The sequence below is a fragment of the Falco cherrug genome, chromosome 15, assembly GCF_023634085.1.
Source record: "Falco cherrug isolate bFalChe1 chromosome 15, bFalChe1.pri, whole genome shotgun sequence".
Classification (NCBI taxonomy): domain Eukaryota; kingdom Metazoa; phylum Chordata; class Aves; order Falconiformes; family Falconidae; genus Falco; species Falco cherrug.
This window is the reverse complement of record NC_073711.1, coordinates 15,054,391-15,080,063: the sequence shown is the minus strand read 5'-3', so window position 1 is coordinate 15,080,063 and position 25,673 is coordinate 15,054,391. Positions and strand designations below refer to the sequence as shown.

At 48.0% G+C, this 25,673-nt stretch overlaps 1 protein-coding gene across 1 annotated transcript in view; it reads left to right on the top strand.

Moving 5' to 3' along the window:
• Positions 1–617: 617 nt before the first annotated feature.
• Positions 618–25,673, top strand: part of HS6ST2 (heparan sulfate 6-O-sulfotransferase 2) — a 136,342-nt gene continuing 111,286 nt past the window's right edge. The window contains exon 1 of the mRNA XM_055727699.1: positions 618–1,261. Coding sequence (XP_055583674.1) covers positions 750–1,261 — 512 coding nt within the window. The 5' untranslated portion in view covers positions 618–749. The remainder of the gene's footprint in view (positions 1,262–25,673) is intronic.

Here is a 25,673-nt window from a genome sequence, read left to right as displayed (position 1 = left end):
AGGGGTTCCCAAATGTGCTGGCAGGGGCGCGGGTCTGTTTGCTACCGATGAGTCGAAACCCCTCGGGGCGTCAAAAAAACAGCCAATGCCCCCCACCCCCCGCCAAACCCTGAGTGCTGGTGTGTGGGGTGGGGGCACGCAGCGCTCGGGGGGCAGCGGGACAGCGATGGAGCCGGGCGGCGGCCGGCCGGGACGGGGGCACCGCGCCGCTGCCGCTCCGCCGGGGGCTCCCTGCCGGGCACCGGCCCCAGCCCCTTGCCGAGGGTCGCTCGGGCGGGCCGGGATCGGCGGTGGGGCCCCGCAGGCACTTCAGAGGGTGCGGTGACTCCGCAGCCTGCCGCGCAGAGCGCACGGTGCGCCCCGGGACCGAGACCCGAGCACGGCGTGCCCGGTGCCTGGGCACGGCCGGAGCGCGGCTCAGCACCGTGCACCCCGCGGCGCAGAGCGCTGCGCAACGGCCCCGCTCCGTGCCCGGTCTCGGCCCGGGTCCCGGTCCCGGTGCGGCGGTGCCGGAGGAGCCAGGGCGGGGGCCGTGCCGGTGGAGGGGGCGTGGCCCGACGAGGAGGCGTGGCCCCGGCGGGGCGGGGCGAGGGCGCGCGGAGGGGCGGCGGCGCGGGGGCTGCCGGGAAGGGCCGTCGGCGGCGGCGGGGCGATGGCGGCGGCGCGCGGCCGGGGCGGCCCCCCGCGGTGGCGACGGCTGCTGCGGCGGCTGTGAGCGGCGGCGGCGATGCGCGGCGCTCCCGGCGACGATGGAGGACCGGTCCCACAAGGTGCTGCTGGCGCTGGTGATGCTCTTCCTCTTCGCCGTGATCGTGCTGCAGTACGTCTGCCCGGGCACCGAGTGCCAGCTACTGCGGCTCCGCGCCCTCAGCCCCGCCGCCGCCGCCGACCCGTACCGGGCGGAGGACGAGACGCCGGCGCGTTTCGTTCCCCGTTTCAATTTCTCCGCCGGCGACTTGCTGCGGCGGGTGGACTTCAACATCAAGGGGGACGACCTGATCGTCTTCCTGCACATCCAGAAGACGGGCGGCACCACCTTCGGCCGGCACCTGGTCCGCAACATCCAGCTGGAGCAGCCCTGCGAGTGCCGCGCCGGGCAGAAAAAGTGCACCTGCCACCGGCCGGGCAAGCGGGAGACCTGGCTCTTCTCCCGCTTCTCCACCGGCTGGAGCTGCGGGCTGCACGCCGACTGGACCGAGCTCACCAACTGCGTGCCCTCCGTGGTGGACAGCAAGAAGGAGGTGCGGCTCCGGCCCTCCAGGTGAGGCCGTGCGGGGACCGCGGGCCTTCCCCGGGGGGCTTCCCGTAGTCTCCCCTCTCCCCGGGGCTCGCAGGGCGCCGGTGCGGCGGCGGCGGGATGGATGGAGCGGCAGGGAGCAGCCGTGGCGGGGATGCTGCTGCGAGGGGGGGCGGGGGAGCGGGCTCGGTCGGTACCGAGCACCCCGGCACGGAGCAGGCTGCAAACCGGCGTGCAGCGGGGGCTCCGGGGGCAAACCAAGCCCGGCCCCCGCTCTGCTGGGGATGAAGTGTTGGGAACCGTGTCCCAGCGGCTGTCGCGATTGTAACTGCTGGCGGGGAGCCCCCGGAGTTACGGAGCCAGATCCTTAGCAGCAGCGAGCACCGTGCACGGTGACACACGGCAGGCCTGGCGGCCCGGGGACCGCTCGGGGACCCCCCGGGGCGGATCTTTGGCGGTGGCACAGGGGCGAGGGTCCTCTGGCTGCCTGCCACCTTCTCCCGGAGCTTTTCCAGCTCTGGTAACCCACCGCCTAGCACTGAGCTCCCCGGGTACACACACCGTAGCTCCTTCGTACTCCAGGAATTAACCTTGGATTTGGGAGCGTTCCTGAGCCGCTGAGTCTTGTTACATCTGAAGTTTAGCTTATGTGGATGGTGGCCGTGCAAAGGAAAGGTTAGTCTTAGGATGGAATTGCCCGCAAAGATTGGCATTCTCCTTCAGCTCTAACCTTGTTTATTTTGTGTTTGCATTTTGAATTTTAGTGGCGCTGCGCTTGGCGTCCCTGCGCCCTCCTTTGAAGTCGCTAACCTCACCTGGGTATAGCTGGGTGGTGGCCTGAGTGCTGCCCCAGCCTTGCAAGAGCCCAGGTGGCTTCTCCTGAGCAGCAAGGACCTGCTTCCTCTGCTCCTGGAGTGGGTTGATGACAGCCTACCTTCAGTTGTAACAGCCCGAGTAGCTTGTCCGCGGCTGTGCACACAGCTGTACCCTGTAGCAGAACAGCTTAGGGTTTTAGTGTCTTTTCACATTGCTTCACTGGGAAATTAGAAGCTAGGGTATTGCTTCTGTTGCGCTGTTAGACTGATGGCAGGTCCCTTTACAATGAGGGTACTGTTATATATCATGCTCTCTGAAGTCAAGTCTAAGCACAGATTCACTTGGAATAGAAAGCAATTTCTTTCTAGAATTCCTTTTATATAGTGTGACACGACACTGCCATCTAGTAGAAAAATGGTTAGCGTCATTATCTTCCTGTACCCAAGAAGCAGCTCTTTATGAGACTTGGCTATTGTGATTCCTGCTCTTTTGTTTTCCCTACTGCTTTAAAATTTAATTGTCTCGTTTTGGTGACATCCGATTTGCAAACATCAAGAACCAATTCCTTGCCCTCTGGGTCTATTAGCTTCCCGGTTTCAGGCTGCTGAGCCTTGCAAGCAACGTAGTTTATTTTACCTGTCCTGTAAATACGTTTTTTGTCAGCAGAAATGGAAATTGCATAATGTGCGCTCTCTTGCTGAACAGCTTCCAGTGATCTTCCTCTCTCTACCCCCAGAGATGGACCTGGCCTGCAGAGCTGTAGCTGTGGGGCAGAGACAGGTCTGTTGGTGCTTGGGCTTAGTTGTGCCCTCCAGTAAAACAGGAGACTCCTTGTGCTGAACCCACCACCTTAGGCAGAAGGGAACAGCAGGCTTGGAGAGCTGAGTTCTTGTCTGTAGCTTCTGGCTTTGGGTTTTTTGTTTGTGGTTTTGTTTTTTTTTTTGGGGGGGGTGGGGCAGGGGTTTGGTTGGTTTTGTGAATTTCTTTTTTTTTTTTTTTTTTTTTTTTTTTTTTCCCCTGTTGGATTACCAAACATGCTTTTCTGAGTTGAAACAGAAGCATTGTGTGTACCTGCCCGGGAATTCAGAGGGATGGATCCTTGTCTAGCAAATGATGTACATCATCGTAGCCGACTTCAGAGAGGTCGCTAGGACTCGTGACTTGAGATTGAAGCCAGGAGAGAGGGAGGAAAATGAAGCTGTGATGATTTTGCATTAGGTAGAGGTTTACTCTCTCAAAGGCTTTGAAATGATGTTACATCTTTAATAAACTAATGACACAGCTTGCTTAATAGCTGCAGTTATTCTCCCCAATAATGTCTTGACAAGCAATTATTTGGACTGCAATTTCTAAATGTTTAAAAATACAGGAGAAGTTCTTAAATGAACAGTAGTCCCTTCAAGTCTTCCTGCCCATTGCAATACCTTGTCTTTAATTTTATTTTGTGTTCTTGATTTAACAACATTCAGCTGACAACTAGTTAATTAGCACCTATTCCTTGTGCCAGTAACAGACGCTAATATAAGCACTTTCTGGACAGAAGATAGCTGCTTGCGGGGCAGCAGTGGGTGTGGGATGAGGATGTCTGAGCAGAAGAGCCTTGCTGGCTGTGAGCGGGGCTGGCCTGGCTGTTCCTGCACCCGGGTTTTGGGGGGGAGGCCTGAGGGTCCTGGGTGGTGTGTGCTGGGTTAATGCTGTTGGGAGGGAGGGGGCAGCACAGCCCTGCGGTGCAAATCCTGAGAGAAGGGGGAGCAACTTGGAGGAGTGCAAGGTCCGTTTGGGGAGCATCATCAGGTGAGGAGCAGAGGACGATTTCAAGGGGAGCTTGGCTTGACAGGGGTGGGAATTCCTGCGTTTGTAAGTGAGGTGATTAAAAAGTGAGACCTGCTCTAAGGGTGATTTGAACTGCTTGGCAGCTGCATAATGCAATCTGTAGTTACTATCTTGGGGCTGTGTAGCCTTGTCTGGGAATAGCCAAGTGAGTGGTGGTTGTTCCAGCAAACTTTGTAGCTCGCACCTGTGTGTGATTACTTTGCACAGAGGTTTGCTGTGTGGGGAGTCTCCTTGTCAGATTGCTGGTTAGGGGGGCCGTTCTGTAGGGGCCTTTTGTTGAAAAGTTGAGCCTTTGTTAGTCTGGAGGGTACCCTGTCCTGGACCTTGCAACACTCAGCACTAGGTACAGAGCATCACCGTGATATAGGGCCCAACGGGATCGGCCTGGAGGGTGATTCCATGAAGAACCTCGTTGCCTGCAGCAATCATCCTCCAGCCTCTGCTTTTAATCCCATCACTAGTCTGCCTTTGTTTTCCCTGGCAATTGCAGGCTTAGAGGGCAGATACCTGTCCTGGAGCAGCAGAAATACTCAGGAAGGCTGCTGTAATATTTTTTTGTTTTGTTTTGGACTTAACACAATGGTGCTTTCCTGTCTATGAGCGTATAGTTTCCCAAAACTTGCTTTCCTTGGTAGCAGCGGCTTGTGCTGCTTAATAAGTAGTAAGTAGCGAAATAGATCTCCCTCTCCTCCTTTGGTCCTTCCTCCTCCTAGAGGAACATGAATCTGTAGGTGTGGGGAGAGGGATTTTTTTTAATATGTTTTTTCCCCTCCTTGGGTCCCATTGGGGTACATATTCTCTATGCCCCCATTCTTGCTTGTCTCCTGTTCCATCAGCGCCGCTCACCCCTGTGGCATCTGGAAATCTCAGGAGAGGGAAGGGGGAAGGTGCGGGCACAGTTCATGCTTTGAGTGCTCTGGATTTGCTGCTTGGGAAGTTGGTGAAATGGGCTGATGGTGGTGGCAGAAAGGAGGGGGTTGTCTCAGCCACTTGGCATCAGTGGTGAGAAAGGAGAAAAGTGCTTTTTCCTAGTCATGAGTGACTGACTTGGGTCACTTGATTGATTGTGGAAGCCTCAAAGCTTTTGGCACACTGAACAGAGGCAGCATCCAAAGTAACTGTGCGTGAGAGCATCTCAGAACTGAAATTTCACTTGGCTGTGGCTAATTATTATGGGGAGTATCTACTGAACTTGTCTATAGCAATAAATCCAATGGCACCGTTGCAAGAAACAAAAGGCCTTGGGGTTAGACTGGAAAATGTAATGAGACATGGGAGCAAGTACAGATACCTACATTCTTAAGTGGTGTCATGGCTGTGGGTAAAGGTTGGGCTGTATTTGGTGGCTCTCCTGGCTAGTGTTGCAGGAGAGAGGTGCTCTCCACTGAGAGGAGAACAACCTTGGAGAACTGCCTCTGGAGCCAAAAGGTCTGAGATTAGAAGAAATTTTATGCTGCTGGTACAAGCTTGTTGAACCAGGACCAGGGATGGTGCCTACTGGCTTTTGGGAGGCCTGATGCTGACACCACGTTGTTGTGATGTGGGCCCCTGGTGATGCATGGGGGTTCTTCTCATGTCTCTACATGTTAGTTACTTTTCCAGGTTAAGTCTTGTGAAAAATCTTAAGAAAAGATGCATTAAGACGTTTCCCAGCAAACTGGAAGTGTTTGCAGTGTGTGGCTCTGTTGGCTGAACAGGTTAATCCTCATGCTCTTGGAAACATGGTGGGATTTGCATCTGTAAGTCTCATTGGCTCTGTGATGTGATTTACGGGGCCTGGCTGAGATGGAGTTAATTTTCCCCCTAGCAGCCCCCGTGGTGCTGTGCTTGTGGCAGCCTGGGAGGTGCTGGTGACACACCGGGGCTTTGGCTAAGCTGAGCAGTGCCCGCACAGCACCAGGGCTGCTCTCCAACCTCCCCCCACCCCTCAGCAGCAGGCTGGGGGTGGGCAAGGTCTTGGGAGGGACGCAGCCAGCACAGCTGACCCAAATGGACCAAAGGGATACTCCATGCCATATGATGTCTGCTCAGCAAGGAAGGCTAAGAGAAAGCCAGGGGCATGTGGCACTTGTTATGACATACATCTTCTGGAGCAACCACTGTGTGTGCTGAAGGCCCGCTTCCCAGGAAGTGGCTGGATGTCACCTGCTGATGGGAAGTAGAGAACAAATCTTTTGCTTTCGTTTGCTTCCACATGTGGCCTTTGCTTTTGCTTTATAAAACTGCCTTTACCTTGACCCATGAGGGGTTTTTTTTCCATCTTGTTTTCTGCCCTGCTATCCTGCTGGGGAGTGGAGTGAGAGAGCGGCTTGGTGGGCACCTGGCATCCAACCGAGGTCAGCCCACCGCCTTGGCGTGCCCGAGTGCTCGGGCTGCTGGCAGAGCCCTGGGAAGAAGGCGGCTTTGCTGGAGCAAGCATTGCCATCGGCCCTGGTGTGAGCTCAGATCCTCCTGGAGCAGGCTGGGCCCTGCATATGGGTTTTCCCAGTAAGCTGCTCCTGTGTGGAGTGGGGGGAAGAAAAATCATACCACTGCCAGGGAGAGAAAAATCACTTGGGGGGGGTTGCTTCTTAGCACTTGGGGGGGGATTTGCTTCTTAGGGACAAGCCTACTCAACAGCTGCTACTGGAACAGCAGAAAGGATGTATAGCAGTGCAAAGGGACAAGCTCCGTTGTTTCACCTGTAGTAGCAGAATTTGGGGACTAGTTAAGCCCCATAAACTGGCACTAAGCCCCTTGTAGGTGGGTGAGATGCTGCAGGGTCCCCTGGTGCCCCAGGGCCTGGGGTGGGTACTAGAGGCTGCGGCAGGAGGTGGACCATCAGAAGCTTCTGGGTGCTGTTGGAGCAGACACAGTTTCTGAGGATGGAGACCCCAGCGCTGCCGCTTTGGGGGTGAAGCCTGGCTGCGGGGGCTGCTCGGGGACAGAAGGGGACCAGCACGGCTGAGCTGGAGGCTGTGAGTGAGCAGATGGGGTGACCTGCTGTAACTTGGGTCCTGGCCAGAGCGCCGGGAGGGTGCCTGCCCGCCCTTGAAATACACATCGCTGAAACTCTTTGGGAAAAACTCAGCAAAATTTTTAATAAAGTAAAAAAAAAAAAAAAAGTTAACAGAGTGTTAGCAGAGATGCTGCCAGGCCCAAGCGACTCCGTGCCGCTTCATTTATCAGCGGGATTTCCTAACGACCCTGCTCGTTTCAGTGTGGTGGCTGCAGGTTGAGATATGTGGTGGATGTTCCCTCCGCACCTCTGAACACGTGTCTGCAGCAGCTGAATTTCCCCGCCTCGCACCTGGTGGGACCCAAGCTGGGGCTGGACCGGGCTGTTGGAAGCAGCAGACCAGCCTGCGGAGCAAAAATGGGGCTTTGAGGGAAAGGGCAGGGGATTATTGTCCTAAGTGCAAGTGGTTCCTTGACCTAACCCTATCACAGGGCCTGACCTTGAAAGTCTTGGTGATAAACTTAGGTTCATGGGGTTGTTTTTAAGTTTGGACTGTAGGACTTGTAAAGCTCTCTAAATTGATATCGCTGGTTTTGCAGATAAAGTGTTAGACTTCTTAATGGGATTAAAAAAATAATTTTCCATATTGGGTTTCTTCAGTTCTCCTCTTAAGTCTTTTAACAAAGTGTAAATTGATTTTTAGTTATCTAAAAGTATATACTGCCTTTTATTTTTTAATTTGGATAATTTTTTTTGGGGGGAGGGGGATGTTAATATACAATAAACAATTTTTGCTTAAACATATAAACAGATACTACAAAAATTAAACAGAAGAAACGAAGCACAGGTGTTACTCCTTGCACTGTTTATTCCATTTGTTATCAGAGTTGGTCCTCCCTAAAGAAGAGGGTGGGAATATGAACACCGTGGCATGGTGCTGTTTTACTAAGACATGTTACTTTTTCTTGAAAAGATGCATTTCTGCTAATTTTTCTGGGAATTCGTAAATTTTAAAACGGAACTATAAATATATGCTTCGACTCTATTAAAATAGACACAGGTTGTGCCTCGTGATCCCTCTTAATAACTTTATAACCTTTAATAAAGGTGACCAAAGGCACCTGGAAGTTGAGCATCACCAATAGGTTATTTATTTTTACTAAAGGACAGATTTTTAACAAGTTGAGCATCAGTTCTGAGGTGTATTAACTGAGATTAATTTGTGTCTCATTTATTTAATCTGAATTGTCAGGAATCATGTTCTCTACTGATGTAAATGTCGGCAAAAAGGACTTATTAGTAGATTTGATTGCTTTTTAAATTTAACTAGCAGAGATGCACTGGCATGCCTAAGAGAATTGGTCTGTTTCTTGTGAACAGTTCAGTGCCTAATGAATCACTTCAATGTACTTTTCTGAAGGAAAGCAGAGCAATTTAAATGTGCAATGCATTGATTTACCGCAAATGGATTAGGCCTCTGTGTGCAATCTTTTGCATTAATTTACTTTCTCCACAACTGTAATAATAAAGGCAGTGTTTCTGTATGGCGTCAGCCCAATTTAGCTCATGTAACTTGCTAGAAAGCAAAATAATTAATACGTGGCCGCAAATGGGATGCGGGGATGGATCTTTCTGAGAGGATGCGGGTCTGGGGAAGCGTGGCCGGCCGAGTTCAGGATGCCCCTGGGAGCTGTGGCGAGGGTGGGATGCTGGGCTGGAGCCCACCCTGGCCGGACCTGGTGGGAGGCTGTCTGCATGCCCTGCCTGGCCCCCCAGCCTTGAGTGCCACGTAGGAGAGGGTTGTGTCTCAGGTACTGATGATTTCTTGACTTTATTGGGGGCAGGAAGGCAGGGGAGAAGTATTTGTAATTTGATGCACCTTTAAGAGATTATTTTTTTTTTTTATGTGGCCAGGTTTGTTGTTTAAAATGGTTGAGGAAACGGGACAAAAATACTTAACTCCAGCAGATGTGAGCGTGTTTTATTGCTGTAGTAACTTTTTAGTCCACTCTCCCCCTCCCTGTAGCATCCGATCTGGGAGCGTTGGGCAGCTGGTGGCCAGGCTGCAAAACTCTGGGTAATTCCTTATTTAACCACTTAGCTGCAGAAATGGCGGCTGGGCTTTGTTTCACTCTGCGGGGATTGCTGTGGCCGAGCAGCCCTCGTGACTCTCAGCCTTTTTTTTGGAATTATGCTTGTAGGCTTCTTACATACTTGCGAGGATTAATTTCCCCTCCCCTTCTCAGTCGGCTAATTCCCATGGCTGGGCAGCTGCCTGCCCAGATGCAAACCTGCAGGGAAGCAAAGCGGTGGAGCATCCCCAGCTGCTGCCTTCCTCCCTTGGGAACCGGGTCCCCAGCTCCCAGTTTGCGGTTGGGATGCTCGCCCGAGCAGCGCCTGTCGGAGCGTGCAGCATCTCGGATGGAAGCAAAGCTGACCAGGACAGGAGAGGGATGGCATTTTTGTATGGGAGGATGAAGGCGGTGTGGTGCCCGGGGTGGGGAGGCAGCGCTGCTCCTGCCTTCCTCCTCTTCTGCCTTGGCAGCTGGCACCGGAGAGCGAGCGTGGATTATTGTTTGTGATTGATTTGCTGATGCTGGCAATTGTACAGCGTGTTCTGGGACTAATAGGGTAGCACCGAATTATTCAGGCATTATTGAAATGAATCACATTTGTGATGAGTAATAAGTAGCAGACTTTGGTATTTATGAATAATTAACACAGTAAAGTTTTTCTTAGACATGAAGAAATGATTTAATTTCTACTGTGAACGCTCTGTAAAATTAATGAAAGATAATTGCGTTTGCTAATGTGAGACTAAGAAGCCAAAGCAATCTATTTTTTTTTGTGTTTAAGTTCATCTTGCTGATGTAAACATTGAATGTATAATTCCTTCAGTCTGTTTTCATTGGGTGGGACCTGTGTTTAACATCCGGTGCGGTGGGTTTTGTTGAAATAAAAAGTCTATTGGTAAACACATAACTCGCTGTTGCGGTTTCCATCCACTCATGTCTCTCTGGGCGCGTGGTGTATATATGCATCGAGCAATATAATGTTTTTGAACGAGTGGCAGTTAGGACCAGCTTTTTTTCCTCTTCCCTGACTCTAGCCTTCTTCCTCAGCTGTTCATGCTTTTGAAGACAGAATCCATTTAAGATATTGCTTATATACAGCTTTGAGTGAAATCTCCATTTATTTAGTCTTGGGGGGAAAAAAAAAATCATTAGTCTTTAGAGACCTGTAAGTCCTAAGATCCATTAGGGCTGAGACTCAAATCATGTTACTTCTTGGTTCTCAACTGCTTATCCAACTCTGAAGGAGCCAAACTTTTGATATAACTAATACATGCAGCTATGAGGGAGATAATCTGGCAGCATTAAATGATTTTGCACATCTCCATAAACGCATGAAAAAGACTATTCCTTTCATGAGATCCTTGTAGCAAATGCTCCTAATTTCCCATAATCAAAAGGGCTGTGAAGTTTTGATGCTCTTAGAGGTCCAAGTAGCTGGAAGATCAGTTCTTCCTTTGCTCCATTTTTGTGTTGGGTAAATTAAAACATGGCAGGGCTCCCAGCAGTGGGAATCTGCTCATTCAGACTTCAGTTTGAACTGTGGGATCCTTCAGCAAACGCCCAAATCAAGTAAAGCACACTCTGTGCTGATTATTTTCCTCAAGCTTCCTTGTGTTCAGAGTAAAGCAACTGTTTTAAGAAAACAGTTTGGAAATTAAGAAAAACAATGTTTCCTTGGTCAAAGCCAAAGAAGCTGCTTTTGAGAGTTGCTTTTTCAGGGTAACTGAGGGAAGGGAGTTTCCTTTTGCCTGTGGGAAAGTTATTCCCTGGAGCAATCCCAAGCCTTTCTGAGTTTTGTTTGGATCTTTTTTTCTCTTGTGGGGTCAGAGAGGGTTATTGGGAATGTGGTTGTGTCCAGCTTGAGCAAAACCTACCAGGTACTAACTTTCTCCCTTTTTATTGGCAGCAGCTAAGTCATCTTGATAGGGAAGATTCTGCTGTGGTAGTCGTTGCCCATGGAGGATTTTAATGGGGCTGGATGTGGGTGGAGGCATCTGTCCCTGCGATGCTCCCAGAAGAGCAGCAGGCTTCATTCCTCCTGGAACTGATGCCACCAACTGTAGATGAGGAGGAAGATGGCTGCGTGGCTCCTGCCTTTCACAGAGCTGTTTGTTTTTCTGTGGGGGTGTGGGATCTAATCAGTACGGTGGTGGCATAGAGAAGTAAGACAAAAGTGCTCAAGGAAATGTCAGACACAACAGGATGCGTCTGCCTGATGATAACTGAGTGACTTGCAAAAACATAAATGGCATAAATTAGACTTTAACTCCTTCAATTCTTATGTGCTGAGAGTCAGTCGCTGGTAAGAGAAAAAACTTTTGTGGTGGCGTGGTCTCCCTGTTATGTTCTTTTCCTAACTTTGCATCTTTACTGAAACTTCAGTAGGGGATTTTTTTTGAATTTTGGTGATTTCCAATAACTTTAGGTCAATAAAATGCGGAATAGAGTTTTGGCTTTCAAATAAAGCTGACCTAAAGGCCAGTTGTTTGGCCTTCTGGTGATGGGTTGCTGCGGGGGTCTGTTGTCTTGGCTCTGGTCTGGGTGGGAGAAAAGTGGTGGCTGAACGTGTGAGTGGGATTTGAGAAGCCAGGACTTTACACCTGCGATGAGCTCTTGTCTCCATCATCGTGCCTGTCCTCTTCCTCTCGGCCTCAGCCTTGTCTATGCAGTTCAGCTCTTTGCATCAGGATATCTTTGTGTATGTAGCCTAAAGGATGCTGGATTCCCTGGCCTGACTGCATATAGTAGCTCTGCTGCCTATACGTGACTGATCTTAGGTAGAGGCATTGGAAATATCTGTTTAGTTCGAATTTTGGGAAGCTGTAGTTTTAAAGTATAAATCCAACATACTGTACTGACAGGTGACTCCAGCTTGCCGTGTGCACTGCCCCGTGTCCTGTGAGGGCTGTGGTGTTCGTCCTCTTCTCGGGAAGGCAAAAGGAGAGCACCCTGACCATGTAGCTGCTGGTGTGTGGTCACACCGCTCCGTGCTTTCATGCCCGAGCTCTTGCACGATCTACTTTTCACCCCCTTTCATGGATGAAGCAGTCTCTGGCTTCACTCTTTGGAAGGAACTGCTTGGAGAGATCAGAAGCCTGGAAGGGCTGTCCTAAAGCCTGGTCTAAGCATGCCCTAAAGGTATGTCCATGAGCCTGGTGCTCAGGCTCATAGAAAAGCATAGTGAGAAGAGCCAGGACCCGCTCTCCTGAAGAGGAGACAGTGGGTGACTGACACCAGGTGTCCTGGCCAGCCTCAGTAGGAATGAAACATTGCCGCTCTGCTTTAGGCTTTTGCTTTGTCTGGTTGCAGTGGGTGATTGGTAAGGTGCCATCTGCTCAGGGTGGAGAGAGCTAGGCTGTCAGAGGGAGGTGGGACCACAGACCTAAGAGAAGCTGTAGGCAGTTCCTTACATCTCTTGAACACTGTTAATTTGCAAAACTGTCCTATATAGCCCTTTTAAACCAGTCTTGCTTCTGGAGAAACAGGTCAGATAGAGCCCAGGTGAGCCCATGTTCTTGAATATAACTAATGCATTTTGTAAAGTGCCTTTTTTCATCACGTTTCCAGAGGAGAGGCAGAAAACAAATGAAAAGAGTAGTTGCACCTGCAGCTGCTTCTCCTGAGATGAGCCAGCCTTCTGCTGGCTCACTTTCCATGCTGCTAGTTGTGTTTAGGGTGTCAGCAGTGTCCTGGGTTGGAACTGAGCATATTCAACATGCTACCACATGCAAGAGGAAATTGCAGTTTTGCTAGAAATGCAGTCAGCAGAATGTCGCACAAAAAATGCGCGAGCATCACCCTGTGTTCAGATTACTGAGCTCTTTTGGTGCTTACAAGAACAAAAGTGTGTGAGTAACTATCTCTGTCTACAAGCATGGTTAAGTGTGTTGGACCTGAGGTTTGGTACAATACAGCTTTTGGAAAAATCTGTCCTGAATATTTTTTTTAAAAAATTATTTATTGGGACATTCAACTGAAGTCACGTAACTGAGAACAGTGCTGATATTTCTGGGGAAGGGATTGGAAGGAGGTTGTGCATCACTGGGTTTAAGATGCACACAAACTATATCTTGTCAAACCTGAACTCTATTGTGTGAACAAAAGTACTTATATATGTTGTTTAAGTATATACTTAAAGTGCTTAAATGTATCGCTGAGCACTCTGCAGAAAAAGGGTCAGTCTGATGGTGTGAGCACCTTTTGCCCTGGGGTGGTGAAGTTTCCTGCTCTGCAGAGCTGGGATTTCAGATGTCTTTGCTCTCATTTGGGATGCTGGCTTTCCCTGCTGGAATTCTCCTCTTTTTACAACTTGGAACTGGTCAGCGCTGCAGCTGTGTGTGCACTAGGATGAGCAGAGTGTGCGCAGTCCAGAGATTTGCTGAGAGAAGTGAAAAATGAGATTCCCTGTTACGGGACCCAAAGACCTAGAGAGCAGCTTGGGTAAGTTGATGCGTCCATGTGATGGTGTCCGTCCTGCCTAGTGTGTCGGGTTTGGGTTGGGGACCTGGAGAACCAGAAGCAGCAGCTGTTTCAGGCTCTGCAGGAGAAGGCTGTAGGACAGATGCCTTTCCTGGGCAGGTTTGGTTTGAGGGTGCCGGGGACAGGGGAGGTTTTGACCTTTTTTCCTGCCAGCATCTGGAGAAGCGTACCCAAAAGGCCAGCTCCATCTGACCTGAATCCAGACCTCCCGTCACCAATCCCTTTTATAAAATTGGTCAGTGTATCAGGCAGCACGGGGGGGCGGGGGGGGGAACACCACAGAAAAGACTTAAGAATAGCTGAGCTCATGGTGAGATAAAAATTTCTCAGAGCCTGGATTATGGAAGGATCCGGTTATTTGTAAAGTATATAAGCAGATTCTCTGCCTCAGCCGCGGTAGCTCAGCAGTTGTGCTGGGGGATTTGATCGTGTGCTCAGCCCAGCCTGCTGCTCTCCAGGTACAGCTGAGGTCTGGAAATGGAGGTTTAAGGCTGACGATAACTTGTGTATTAAATGTTGCAGATTAACTGTACTTTGGAAACTGCAAATACAGGGGTTTTTAAGGAACCTAAGGCACTCTTGTTTCTTTTTTAAAGGGTTGGTTTTGCTTTTCCTGTCACGTTATGTTATTTTCCTGGAATTAGCAGGACAGTTTTGCTTCTGCTTTTCCTCGTGTATCACCTGAAGTCATGAAGGTGAATTGCTTCCCGCAATAAACCTGCGTATTCACAAAAGAGTTAGGAGTATGAAGTGCAGTATCATACTTTATTTTTTCCCTGACAGTAAAAATCCTTAATGTCTTATTATGTCTTACATTAAGACATAAGAACTTATATAATGTTCTATCAAGATAAGTGAAATTCTGGTCTCTTTACTCTTGTGATTAAAAGGTCTTTTTAAGGATATCTATATGTCTCTCAGTACACACTAGAATCCCAGTACTTGTACCTGTTCCTTATAATGGAGGGTGGGTTGGTTAAACCTGAGATTGGGCATCTCGTGCTGATGGATGCTCAAGCTGGAACCTGACCATTGAGGCAAACTAAAAACAGTCTGTGAAGCAAGTTGCTCTGTTTTTTTGGGTGAGTTTTTGGGGTTTTTGGCAGCAGGCCTTACCAAACTGCTTTCTTGTGACTTTCACCTCTGCATATTCAGCTTACCTAGAACCTGTTTCCTTATTGAAGATAGCTTTGGGCTGGAAACCTCATCTCCTCCCTCCAAACACAGGGCAGGTAGAAGTCATTTGACACATGAGCATTACAGATGGCTTTGCCTGTCTAGGGCTGCATCTTTTACAGTGTGGCTAATCATTTCGGTTACAGCAGAGGACTGACTTAATTTTCTATGGAATGGGAAAGTGGGCATCAGGGATGCGATACAAAGGCAGTAATTGCAGTTCTGGGCTGCCAGAAGTCATTGCCTTTTTGTATTAGTGGGAGTTTGTGTCGGACTGTGTTACAGGACTTGGAAGATGCACTTTCTTTTGGAAGTGGGTTATGGTAGGATTTATAGATGCTGAAAAGCATCTTGTCTCCCAGTGGCATGACCTGTGCTAGTGTAAGTGATCCTAAAATCTGCAGTGTGCTATCTGGTGGGAATCAATCTGGGATGTTTGGAGCAGGGGGAAGCACAACACAGGCTTTCTAGCTCACGTTAACAACATCCTTTTATTTTAAACTTGTTTTTCATATTTGCTTGAGCAGCTGAGGTGAAACATCCCTTTCTGTTAGGAACAAAAGCAGAAGCCTTCACTTTAATGCAGGTACCAGGGTTGGGATGTGCTGCAGTCACTTACTGCATTGCTTGGCTTTGATGCTTGGTTGTGGTGTAGGAGTGCACAGTACAACTCAGAAAGGTGCGGTGGTGAAGTGGTTTGAAGTCCCTGGTCTAGACTGATGTCGAATGTGTTCCTGGCCCAGAGTAAGTTAAGATCACTCCAGTCTGCAAGTGCCATCGAGCTCTTCGGGGTCACCTACAGTGGTTGCATCCCACGGTGCACAGAGCCCAGCCAGATCTTCCTTTACTGCCTGCTTTCCCTCCTTGTGTGCCCCCCCTGGACAGGGAGACTGGAGGAAAAATTGCTGGGAGGAATGTCAAAAGGCTGTCTGTTGCCTTCCCTGTTTGAAAATTAGGATTCTCTTACTGGTTTTTATTTTCTACGCAGCTTTTGTGTTAAACAAGAGCAGCCTTTTTGCAAGCTCCACTGCTCCTTGGGCTGGGAGCAGGGAGAGTATCTGCCTAGCAGAGACTTTGTGGCAAAATTTGTGTGTTGCTGTACTTGAACACTTAACCTGAGGGATTTTTTCCTCTTCACTCTTTAAACAAGCTTCCCCCCCCCCCCCCCCCCCAATGGAAAATTTCAACTTGTCCCCAGCTTAACCACGGTTCAGGCTTTTCCAGGAAAACGGAATGAATCAGTAATGCTTCCCTTTTTTTGCTTCTTGAGTGCATAGCTAATTGTATTATTTTTATTGTGGGTTTTGATTGCATAAAGGTCGCCTTCTGTCCCCACCAAACTGGCATGGTTTTTTAGACAGGAGAAGATGGTCAGGATCTCTAAGGTGGTGCTTCTCCCTCCGGGGCTGTGTTACCCCTCGACCTTCAGAGTTTGGAAGTTGTTGATTTAGGAGGAGGATGAAGCTGAACAAGGGCAGACAGGCACATCGTATAGCACAGTGGTTTAGTATGGACTGAGGGCTTTTGATTCAAACGATGTGCAGGGATGAGCATCCAGGAGCACAGGGGCAACTAGGAGTTTACTATTTGGTGACAGGGAGGGGCAGCTTCTCCCCACAGCTGCCGGGCAGCCTCTTGGTGCTGCTGGGCTCCCTTCCTACCACTCGCTCCTCTTTTCAGCTCCCAGCCCTGTCCTAGAGGTTTGTTCTTGATTGTTTCACCTTTCACGTAGACTCGATGCTCTCTAGATTGATGTCTTGAAGGGTGGGTTTAAAATTCAAATAGCAAATGACTGCGCTGTAATGGAAGTTATTGCACTACACATTATATTATAGAAGTCACTGTGGTTAAGTGTAGTATCTCTGGAATCATGTTTTTATCAAGACGTTTATGTGCCCCTCTAATTTTTGTGGAGAGTCGTTTAGATGTTTTCCAGATTAGAGCATAATGGAACTGCTAGCTATAAATGTTTGGAGGAATCCATTACACATGGTGATTTAGAGGTTAGTCACAATTACTTTGGAGCTACAGTGTCAAATTTAACACCAACCTTCAAATCCACGTTTTGTGAAATCCGGACATCCTTCCTGTGAGATGCTCCTCAGGCCTCCCAGAGAATAAAAAGGCATTTTGTACAACAAGATACAAAAGCAATTTGGAGGGAACTGGTTGATGCTGGAGGAGCAATTCAGTGTAAGAAGCAAACCAGCAGGCAGTTTTTCCCCCATAGGGTTTTAGTCTCTTTCTTTCTGCTTAATTAAAATCCAGAAGATTGGTGGTGACAGTGGGTTGGTGTGCTTGTTTCCCTTCCCGCTGTCCCGCTGGAGGTGCAGGTGGAGGCAGCGACTGATGGAGCTGCGGCAGGGCAGTGCTGCAAGCCCGGGTCTCCTTCCCGCAGCAGTGGGTGGTGCAGGGCTCCGGCGGCTCCTGCGGGGCACTGCTCCTGGACAGCAAAGAGCTGGTCTCCTTGAGATCTGGACTGGTGTTTTTATTAATGGTCGTGGAGATGTTCCCGCAGGTTTGTTGAAGAAGGTGCCATGGGCTGTAGAGCTTTATAGCTAATAATTAGAGCAACTTTGGTATAATAGATGCACCAACAGGCATTTTCACTCACTGTAACTATATATAGGCACCTGCTTTAACCACAGCCCGTGAGTGGAAGCTGTTGCCTCTGTTTAGCTTTTGAAATACCATGTTTTCCCTGAGATAACTACCTGGTTGTTGCAGTTGGCTGCCTGTTCCTGCGTCCGACCCAACGAGAGTTGTGTGCAGCGTCTTGAGCTGCATCTTCTACCGACCTCCTGGGGTGGAAATTGTTGCTTTGTCTTGAGTGACCTGCATCTTGCTGGTTTTTGTTTGCTGAGTGGAGGTTTTATGACCTGCGGGGCCTGCGAGTTGAAAGTGAGTTCATCTGAAGACTGTTGTAGCACTCTGTTACATATTTTAAGCCCAGGGTGGATGCTGTCAAAATGAAGTACGTAAACGTGCAATCTAGAGGATGAGCAAGTAAATCCTATGTAATTTATGTGTCTTAGAGTCTCAGAACAAAATTTGGATTAAGGGGCGAGCTCATGCAGTTGGGCATCCCAGAGCTCCTCAGTCGTCTTTGTTGTCTGGGCGTATTTGTTTCTGCAGTGGTTGGTGCTGGAAATGCCTGCAGGAAACCTGAAAGTGCTTCACTGTCAGTATTTTAATAGCAATGATTTAATGGCACATTTTAAAAAGAACATTATTTGGGATTGTGAAGACTTGGCCTTGGTTTGGAGTTTCTTCTTGATACCTGGAGGAGATATTGAAATTCCAGGTTTGTGCAAACTTGAAAGGGTCAGTGCCCTGATCGATAGCTGAGTTTACTAGTAAAGCTTTGTAAAACGTCTAGGAATTTTTAGCTAATTCAGGTCAGACCCCCGCTTCTTACCAGCTGCCCAGAAATCTGAACAGTTTAAAACCTGCGTAACACAGAGATCCTCTAACCCTTTCATTCCCTTTGGTTTAGAATGTTACTTTCATTCATGAGCACAATGTAAGCTGTTAGAGGTGACGTTAGAGGACTTCGGCTTTGTGTAGAAATTAGTTTTCCGGGAGCTGGAGCATAGCAGCAAGGTTGCCGGGAGTCTGAACTACCCGGGGAAGGAGTCCGTACTTGATGTTGTCCCTTCGGTAGCTCATCGTCAGCTTGCTTCTGGAGGCATCTGAAGGGCACCGACAGCGTCGAAGCCGATGCTGTGACCTGGGGTGTTCTCATGCTGCCTGTCCTCTGCGTCCCAGGGTGCTGCCGGGTTTGCTCTTGGCTTGTCTCTGGAGCTGCCTGGTCTGGCTGCTGCATAGCTGGTATTTGCACCCTCCCCGCCACGCGTGCCGTGGGCTTTGCAGGGTGCTGCTTTGCTGGTCCCACTCATCCCTACTGGAGACAGTGGTACTCATCCCGCTGGTTGAACGAAGAGCCCTGTTCCCAGGAGGGATGGCCTCCCTGGAAAGGGGGTAATTCATGCCCTGCACCAGCTCCATCTTAAATTGGTTGAAGAAGGTCTGCTTAGCTTTAACAAGAAGAGCTGGGTTTTTGCAGAGTCAGCTGTTTTCCCCGTCCTTAATACTGGGACCACAAAATTCATTAGAGTTGTATGATGGAATGAGAGGTTAAAAGCCAGTGTGATACCTACAAAGTGCTCCAGCCTTATAAAGAAATGTCACTGCATCCTTTTTAAACACTTGTAATTAGTAATTCCTGATTTGCCCTGGCTCTTTGGAGCAGTCTGCTGGGAGCACAGGCTTGCAAACAGCACTCGGCTGCCTGGCTAGGGCTGTTAAACAAGCGTGCAGTTTTTGACATTCTTCATTTTTAGAACTGTGTTTCCACAACTTGCTTTAACTGTTATCATTAGCAGTTTGCTAGGTTTCATTTTGGTGATGGGAGAGCATTTTGTGATCTCTGAAGCATTCTGTAGTGCAGCAGTGTACAGGAGTGGCAGGCAGTACATAAACCAGAACTATATTATTGCTTTCTAAGTGTATTTTTTTAATATTTTTTTCTTCTAAACGAATTCCTCTTGGCAGCTCAACTAAACATATGTATCATTGCTAACATTTTCTTAAAATCAAATCTGGTACCTACAGTTTTTTACTCTTGCTTTTAAAGGACTAATGTGTCTCTTTTTTTTCTTTCCCTCACCCCTCTTTTTTCCAGTAGACTGTGTTCATCCTGCTCTCATGACTTTTTTCCTGTTTAATTGCTTTAGGATTGCATTGTGTTCTGCTTTCACTTTTTAATTGGCAATCATATCATGTCCATGGTGGAAGAGAGGGAATTTCACTGTGGAATTGAAGGCAGAGATTTGGACCGCTGTGTTTTCATTTAATGAGGAAAGTACTTTGTAATTCTCTTTGAACTGTACCTACTACAATAACAAATGGTGTCTACTTAAGTGAAGCCTATCAGATATATAACAAACACTTCAACTCCCTCTTTAAAGAATGACAAATTAGGGCATCAATGGCAACTAATCCAGATTTTGTGCCATGGCATAGCCGAGGAAGAAGGTTGGTGCTGGCATCATGGCAGGTGTGGGCTGCCGTGGGTGGTGGGGATGTGGTCAGAGGAGCCTTTGCTCCACTGGCTGCCCAGTGGGTGGGTGAAAAAGTCTTGGCTGATGGACAGCTCTGTGCCATGGGCTTGCACGGCAAGTTGGTCAGCATGATGTTAGCCCTGCAGTAAAATGGGTATCACCAAGATGACTTCAAGGTTAGAAATTTCTTCTTCCCAGTGGGTTGGGATGCCCCTGCTTGCCCTTAAATTCCCCATGCATGAATGCTGAGATGCAGCTTTCAGATGTTTTCTTTGCACTGGTTGTACTGGGAGCTGAGTCAGTGTAGAAGCTGCACCTCAAACTGGGCAGCACAGCTGCTTATGCTTCTGCCAGCTTCTCACCCTGGGTCCTGTTTAAACCACCCAGCCAATTTTGTTAGCAGATGAACTTCAACACTGTTGAGTTAGTGTATAAATAGCTTTTGATATAGGAGTTCAGCCTGTATAAATGCTGTAATGTCTTGTCTGTGATGGTTCCTGCACTTAATATTTTAGGGTTCTTAGGGTATGGCACAGACTACTATTGATCGCTTCTTATAGGTGCCTGTAGTTAGCATAAAACAGGAAAGTACAACTTGTATTGTGGGCACTTATTTATAAATATCTCGGAGCATCCAAGGAGCGTTGGAGGGCGCAGTTTGAGCCCCTCGATGTAAGGCTGCATGCTCAAGTCATCCCAGCGCCTAGACCGGGGGGATTCAGAGCCAAAACCTCTAGCCCTGCCATCAGGAAGCACCACTGCCGTGCACCCAGAGCTCCCCGCGTGGGTGAGGAGGCATGAAGGAGCAGCAAGGCAAGTTGCACTTTTGCATAATAACAAAGAGTCTCATCCTGTCACCTGCCCAGGCATTGTTCTTTGAGGTCACATTGATGCAAATCTGCTGTGCTGGGTGCAGGGAGATTGTGCATCTTTCCTGCCACTTCACCCTTTTGAAATGCATACCGCACAGTCCTGGAATTCAGCTTAATCAGAAGCAGGAATGTTTGTACCAAGATTGGCTGATGTATTTATTTTACCCAGGATTAATTTATAAACTCTGTGTCTACCTGGAGAAGTTTGATTAGCATTATAAATGTGGTGTGCAGTAGATACTGAAGGAACTCGATCTTTAAAAAAAAATAAAAAAAAAATTAAAGGGAAGCTGGAGGGAGAATTCAGATTTAAATTGCAAGGCTGCCTGTGGTCCTGTAGAAGCTGAAGTTGGTAAGTCTGTGTCCCCTGGAAAAATGTAGCCCATTTGGGATTTCATTCTTTATTTATTACAGATACCCAAAACATGCTTAGCAAAGCATCTGGACAAGTCTGAATGGTTTAGAGGTGGCAACGATAACAGTTTCGGGGTTTTTTTTTAAAGTAAATTTTGTTGCTGAACTACAAGATATTTTGTTACCTAATATGACCCATGGAAAGAAAAATGAAAATCCCAACGGGCAGCTGTGACTGTGGTTTTTCGTATCTGTGATGCACAAAATTTTCAACAAACGTTAGGACCTGACTGATGAGAAGTGCCGGTGTGAACGTGCATCTGTCCTGCAAGCCAGGTGTGTGCCTAAGCCTTGATCAAACTCCTTGTGGCTGTCCTGCAAACATTAGCAGAGCTGCTGCTTGCAGAATTTACTTCTATAAAGTTCAGCGTGCTGGGATTTTTCCTCCAAGGGCAGATGGATGGCTTAGGGGACAAAGGGAGATCTTTTCCTGAAGAGCGGTGCCCAGTATTGATGAAGTTCATTAATGAAATTGATTGTAACTGCAGGCCTGTTTGAGGGCAAGGGATGTTTTTATAGAATAAGAATTATTTTTCCCCCCCTCTTATTCCCAGAGGAGTATTGTTTGTTGCAGCTGCCTCTAGGATTTTGAAATCATTGGGGAAGGTACTGGTCTGATATATTTATTTTTTTTTGTTTGCTTTCCCAGCTGTTCCCTACTACGTGCTAAATGGGTCTTGTAACCTAAATGGACGCAGCTCATGGATGAAAGAAGGCAGCTAGAGGGGCAGAGGAAGAAGGGAGGAAATATATTGTGAGGCAGTTGAAGTGAATGATTTTGCTGATTGGTGAGGTGGCAGGCAGCCATCTGCTCGCTCTCCTGATCCTTTCCAGTTGACCTTAGCTTTGTTCTTGGTCTGTTTCTCCTAGAGCCCATCACAGAGTCGTCAGACAAGCGTTTGTGGAAAGGGAAGACCTTCACCACAAACCAATTCACAGGAGGTTTCTCCTTTATCTCAGACCTTGCCTCTCTTGTACCAGGTTGCTAAAGCCACTCTTGCATCATCTGTCCTTATCCCGGAGCAAACGTTAATGGACCCAGCGTCTCTGTACTGCTGACGCAGGCAGAGGGTCCTTGAAAGCAGGCAGTGACAATGCAGAGTTGGCATTTTCCGCTAGATCTGCTAATTAATTAAGGTCACATGTTCCAGCTATTAGTTTGGCCATTGCTTTTCTCCATTAAATAGGCACTGAAATGCCCAGGGAGGGGAAGGGGGGCTCTCCCCTCCACAGAGCACCACCATGAGACCGGGGTGATGGTCGCAGGGCGCTGTTGGCTGCGGGTGGGCTGGCCTGTTGATGGAGCGGTATTGTTCGCTGCTCCAAATAAGAGAATTTGTTTTGTGTGGCAGTAAATTAAGAGAAATTCTACATGCTTGGAGTGTTTGCCTGTTCTTTATAAGGGTCTGCTCCAGTGAAGGCTTGCTAGAGAGCAAGGTGTTACTAGCTAAACTTGCTAGGTGCATGCTGGCGGTGCTGAGAAGCTGGCTTTAGTATTTTTAAGCAAGCAATCATTACCTTGGTTTTTTTAAAAAATAGTTTTTAATCAAGACTTATTGTTGAAATCTGGAGGGCATTCCAGTGCAGAGTACGTCACCTCCGCGATTGTCTAGACAGGTTACCCGTGTCCCTGTTAAGCAACCTCATTATTTATTTATAGTTATTATAATAAATGTGATTGCCTGCAGTAAGATGCTAACTCCACTAAGTCATATTTCAGATTGCACAGCTGTGTTGGTTGAATTTTCAGAATAAATACAACATTTGCAGCTGCACATAGAGCAACCTCTTTGACTTGGATGGCTCTAGAAGGTGCTGTTTCTGGGAGAGGTGCGAGAGGAGGTGGTGCTCGATTTTTGGGAAGGGGGAGGGGGCATCCTTCAAACTCGTACGCTGTCTGACCTGGGATGATGTCCTTGTGAGGTGCAGGAGCTGGTGGAGCTTGCTGTCATTGCTAACTTCAGCAGGGCTAGGATAGTACCCCAGGTGCTGCTTTGAAACGCTTCAAACAGTTTGAAAACATCCAGTCTCTACACAGAAATGGAGTTTAATGGATGTGGTGTGTTATCACAGTGATCGTGTTCTGCGCTACAGGACCATTGTCTTTGGTAGTGTTACTGAAGATTTGTCTCTGTCAGTAGCTATGATGAAAATTTGCTGTGTGCTTTTTCCCTCCGGAATTTTGTTGTGTGGAAGGAGCTCGCCGGCGTCCTGATGCCTCTGGTTTACTGGGAGAAACCAGGAGCTTGCAGGTAGACTTCTGTCCAAAGGGTATGATGTCCTTTTTGAGCAGTTACCCCAAATCTGGGGTCCTCTGGACTATTTGGCTGAGGGGGGAAGACTGACAGTAAAGCTAGAGGTTGTTGTGTGTCCTTTCCTCAACACGGGAGAGAATTGACCAGGGGGAACAGTTTCCTCGCTCACCCGCTAATTAGTGTTCAGCCTAGAAAGGGTCCTTGCGTTTTCTCCCCTTGGAGTCTCAGATCTGCATCTTCTGGGACTGCTCTTGCTGCTTCTTGGCTGCTAAGCCTCTGCCAGAAGCTCTGCAAAGGTCCTCCGTGTGGCTTGCACTGTATTTTGGACAGGTGCTACTTGCCTGTGCCTGTCCTCTGGGTGTATTTTGATTGCTTCAGCTCCTTGGCTCGAGGGACAGATAAGCTCCTTTATTTATCCTAAATGAGGTGTAGCCGTCACACCCATCTGTTTGGTGAGCTGGGACCCAAGCCTTATGCAGAAGACAACCTTGTATGCTGCCAAGGAGCGGTAGAAAGCTTATCCAGTGGTATATTTTATATGTATCCTGAGTGGCAGGATTATGCATAGTCGATCTGTTTTGGTTAGGTTGATCTGATGGCAACATATGGTCAAAATGGTTGAGCTTGGCTAGACGGATGTTTTCTTTCCTGTAGAACTTAATTTTATTAAAGTGCGAAAGAACATTAAGTTTGGCATTTTATGAAATTACTTGAGGGAACCGAAGTTAGTTGTTCCCTCTAGCATTTTATAAAATACACAAAGGCCATAAGGAATGAATGATTCACTTCTCGACTGTCAGCTGTGGTGGAAAAATGAGGTGAAGCTGGATTCGTGATCTGAAATCTGTTCATCAGCACTGGAACTTGTCAAAACATAATTTAATCTTGTTAATTTTAGAGAGTTATTGACTCAAAATTAAATCATAAAGATTTGTAGAAGGAGAGGAAAATGGTGTTTTACAGTGCTTTTTTTAAAGCTTGATTTATATATTTTTTTAATTTTTTAAGGAAGATTTCATAAAACTTCCTGCTGTTATAAAATTAACATGCTCTTGCTCCAGTAACGCCTGCCTGATTGCAGAATTTGAGGTTTAATCATGCACCATCAAATTCTATTTTCAAATTCAGAGTTAAAACGGTCTTTCAGGCTTAAGTTAACCTGCTCACTTTCGTTTCAGTGCACAGAGTGGCAGATGTGGCAGATGATTATTGTGCGTGCTGTATTTCTCTCATTAACATTAATAGGTTAGTATTACAGCTTCTGCCGCACCACGGATAATTAAGGGGTACCTCAAGTATGAGTTTAAAAAAAAAAAAAAGAAAAAAAAAATTCTGAGGAATTGTACTCGGTGAGGTAATGCCTGTCTTGCAGCAGAGACCAGGTAAATGACTTAACGAGTCCAAATCGGCAGATAGTCAAACATAAAACCTGTTCAAGCTTGTTAGCTGATCTCATCCATAAAACTAACTGCCTATTCTTCATGGATGTTAACCCGGTTATACTAATGTTTTAAGATAAAACACCCACAGAAGTGGAAAAGTTACATTTGGAAAGGGCATAATGAATGAACCTTCCTGCTATAGTTAAGCAGAGCTGTGGGCTGACTCTGACGCTGCTGGTCACGGTGTGTGACTGGTCGTGTTCCATCACCACTGTCTAATGTGGTTGACCAGCTGCATCTTAAGCAAGCTGCAGGACGGAGGACTTCCAAATTTCCATGTCAGTGTGTGCATGCGGCAGATGGATTTCTAAGAGGGAGAAACAGGCTGGCCGTGGGAAGGATGTACGCGAAGGGAAGGAGTGCTTAAAGCCCTCTTGTATCATCGTTGACTTAGGTGAGTTCATGTCTAGTAATACATGCAAGTAGTGCAGTGGTTTAGGTCTGCAAGTTATTCTAGGATCCCTGGGTGAAAAAGACTCTATTGCTACGAATTGCTCATAAATAGATTTGCTGGAACCCTAATGAAATAGCAAAGCTTGGGTGGTTTGGGCTGGTTTTGGGCAGCGCGGGGTGTGCCGCGTCCGTCCTTCCTCCCACCGTCTCCAGAAACGCTGCAGTGGAAAAAGCACAAAGGGTCCAGTTTTGTAAAAAGTAGTGGGATGTGTAAAAAAAGTAGTGCTCGTCTTCAAAACTGCCTTGTTGGGCAGGGTCCCTCTGCAGTGCGTATTTTTCCAAGTGGTCTTTGCGCCTTTTTTTTTTTTTTTTTTTACTGTTAAAAAGCAGTGCGGTCTTGGGATCCAGCTGTTCCTCCCATGGCTTTTGGAAGCGTACACCATGGAGGTGCTCCAAGGTGTGTGACGATCCCACCTCCAAAGAGCTGTCAGCTGGAGCAGGAGGGCCCAGGGCAACCGTGTCTGTTGGCACCATCAGCAAAGACCTGGAGGAGCTGGAGGCTGAAGGTTCTTGTAGACACCTCAGAGCACTCTTGAGAGTGGTTTTGTATAAGGAGGGGAGCTGCTTTCCAGATGTTTTCCTTTACTTTTATGGAGGGGCTTGCTATGGGAGAAAGCCCA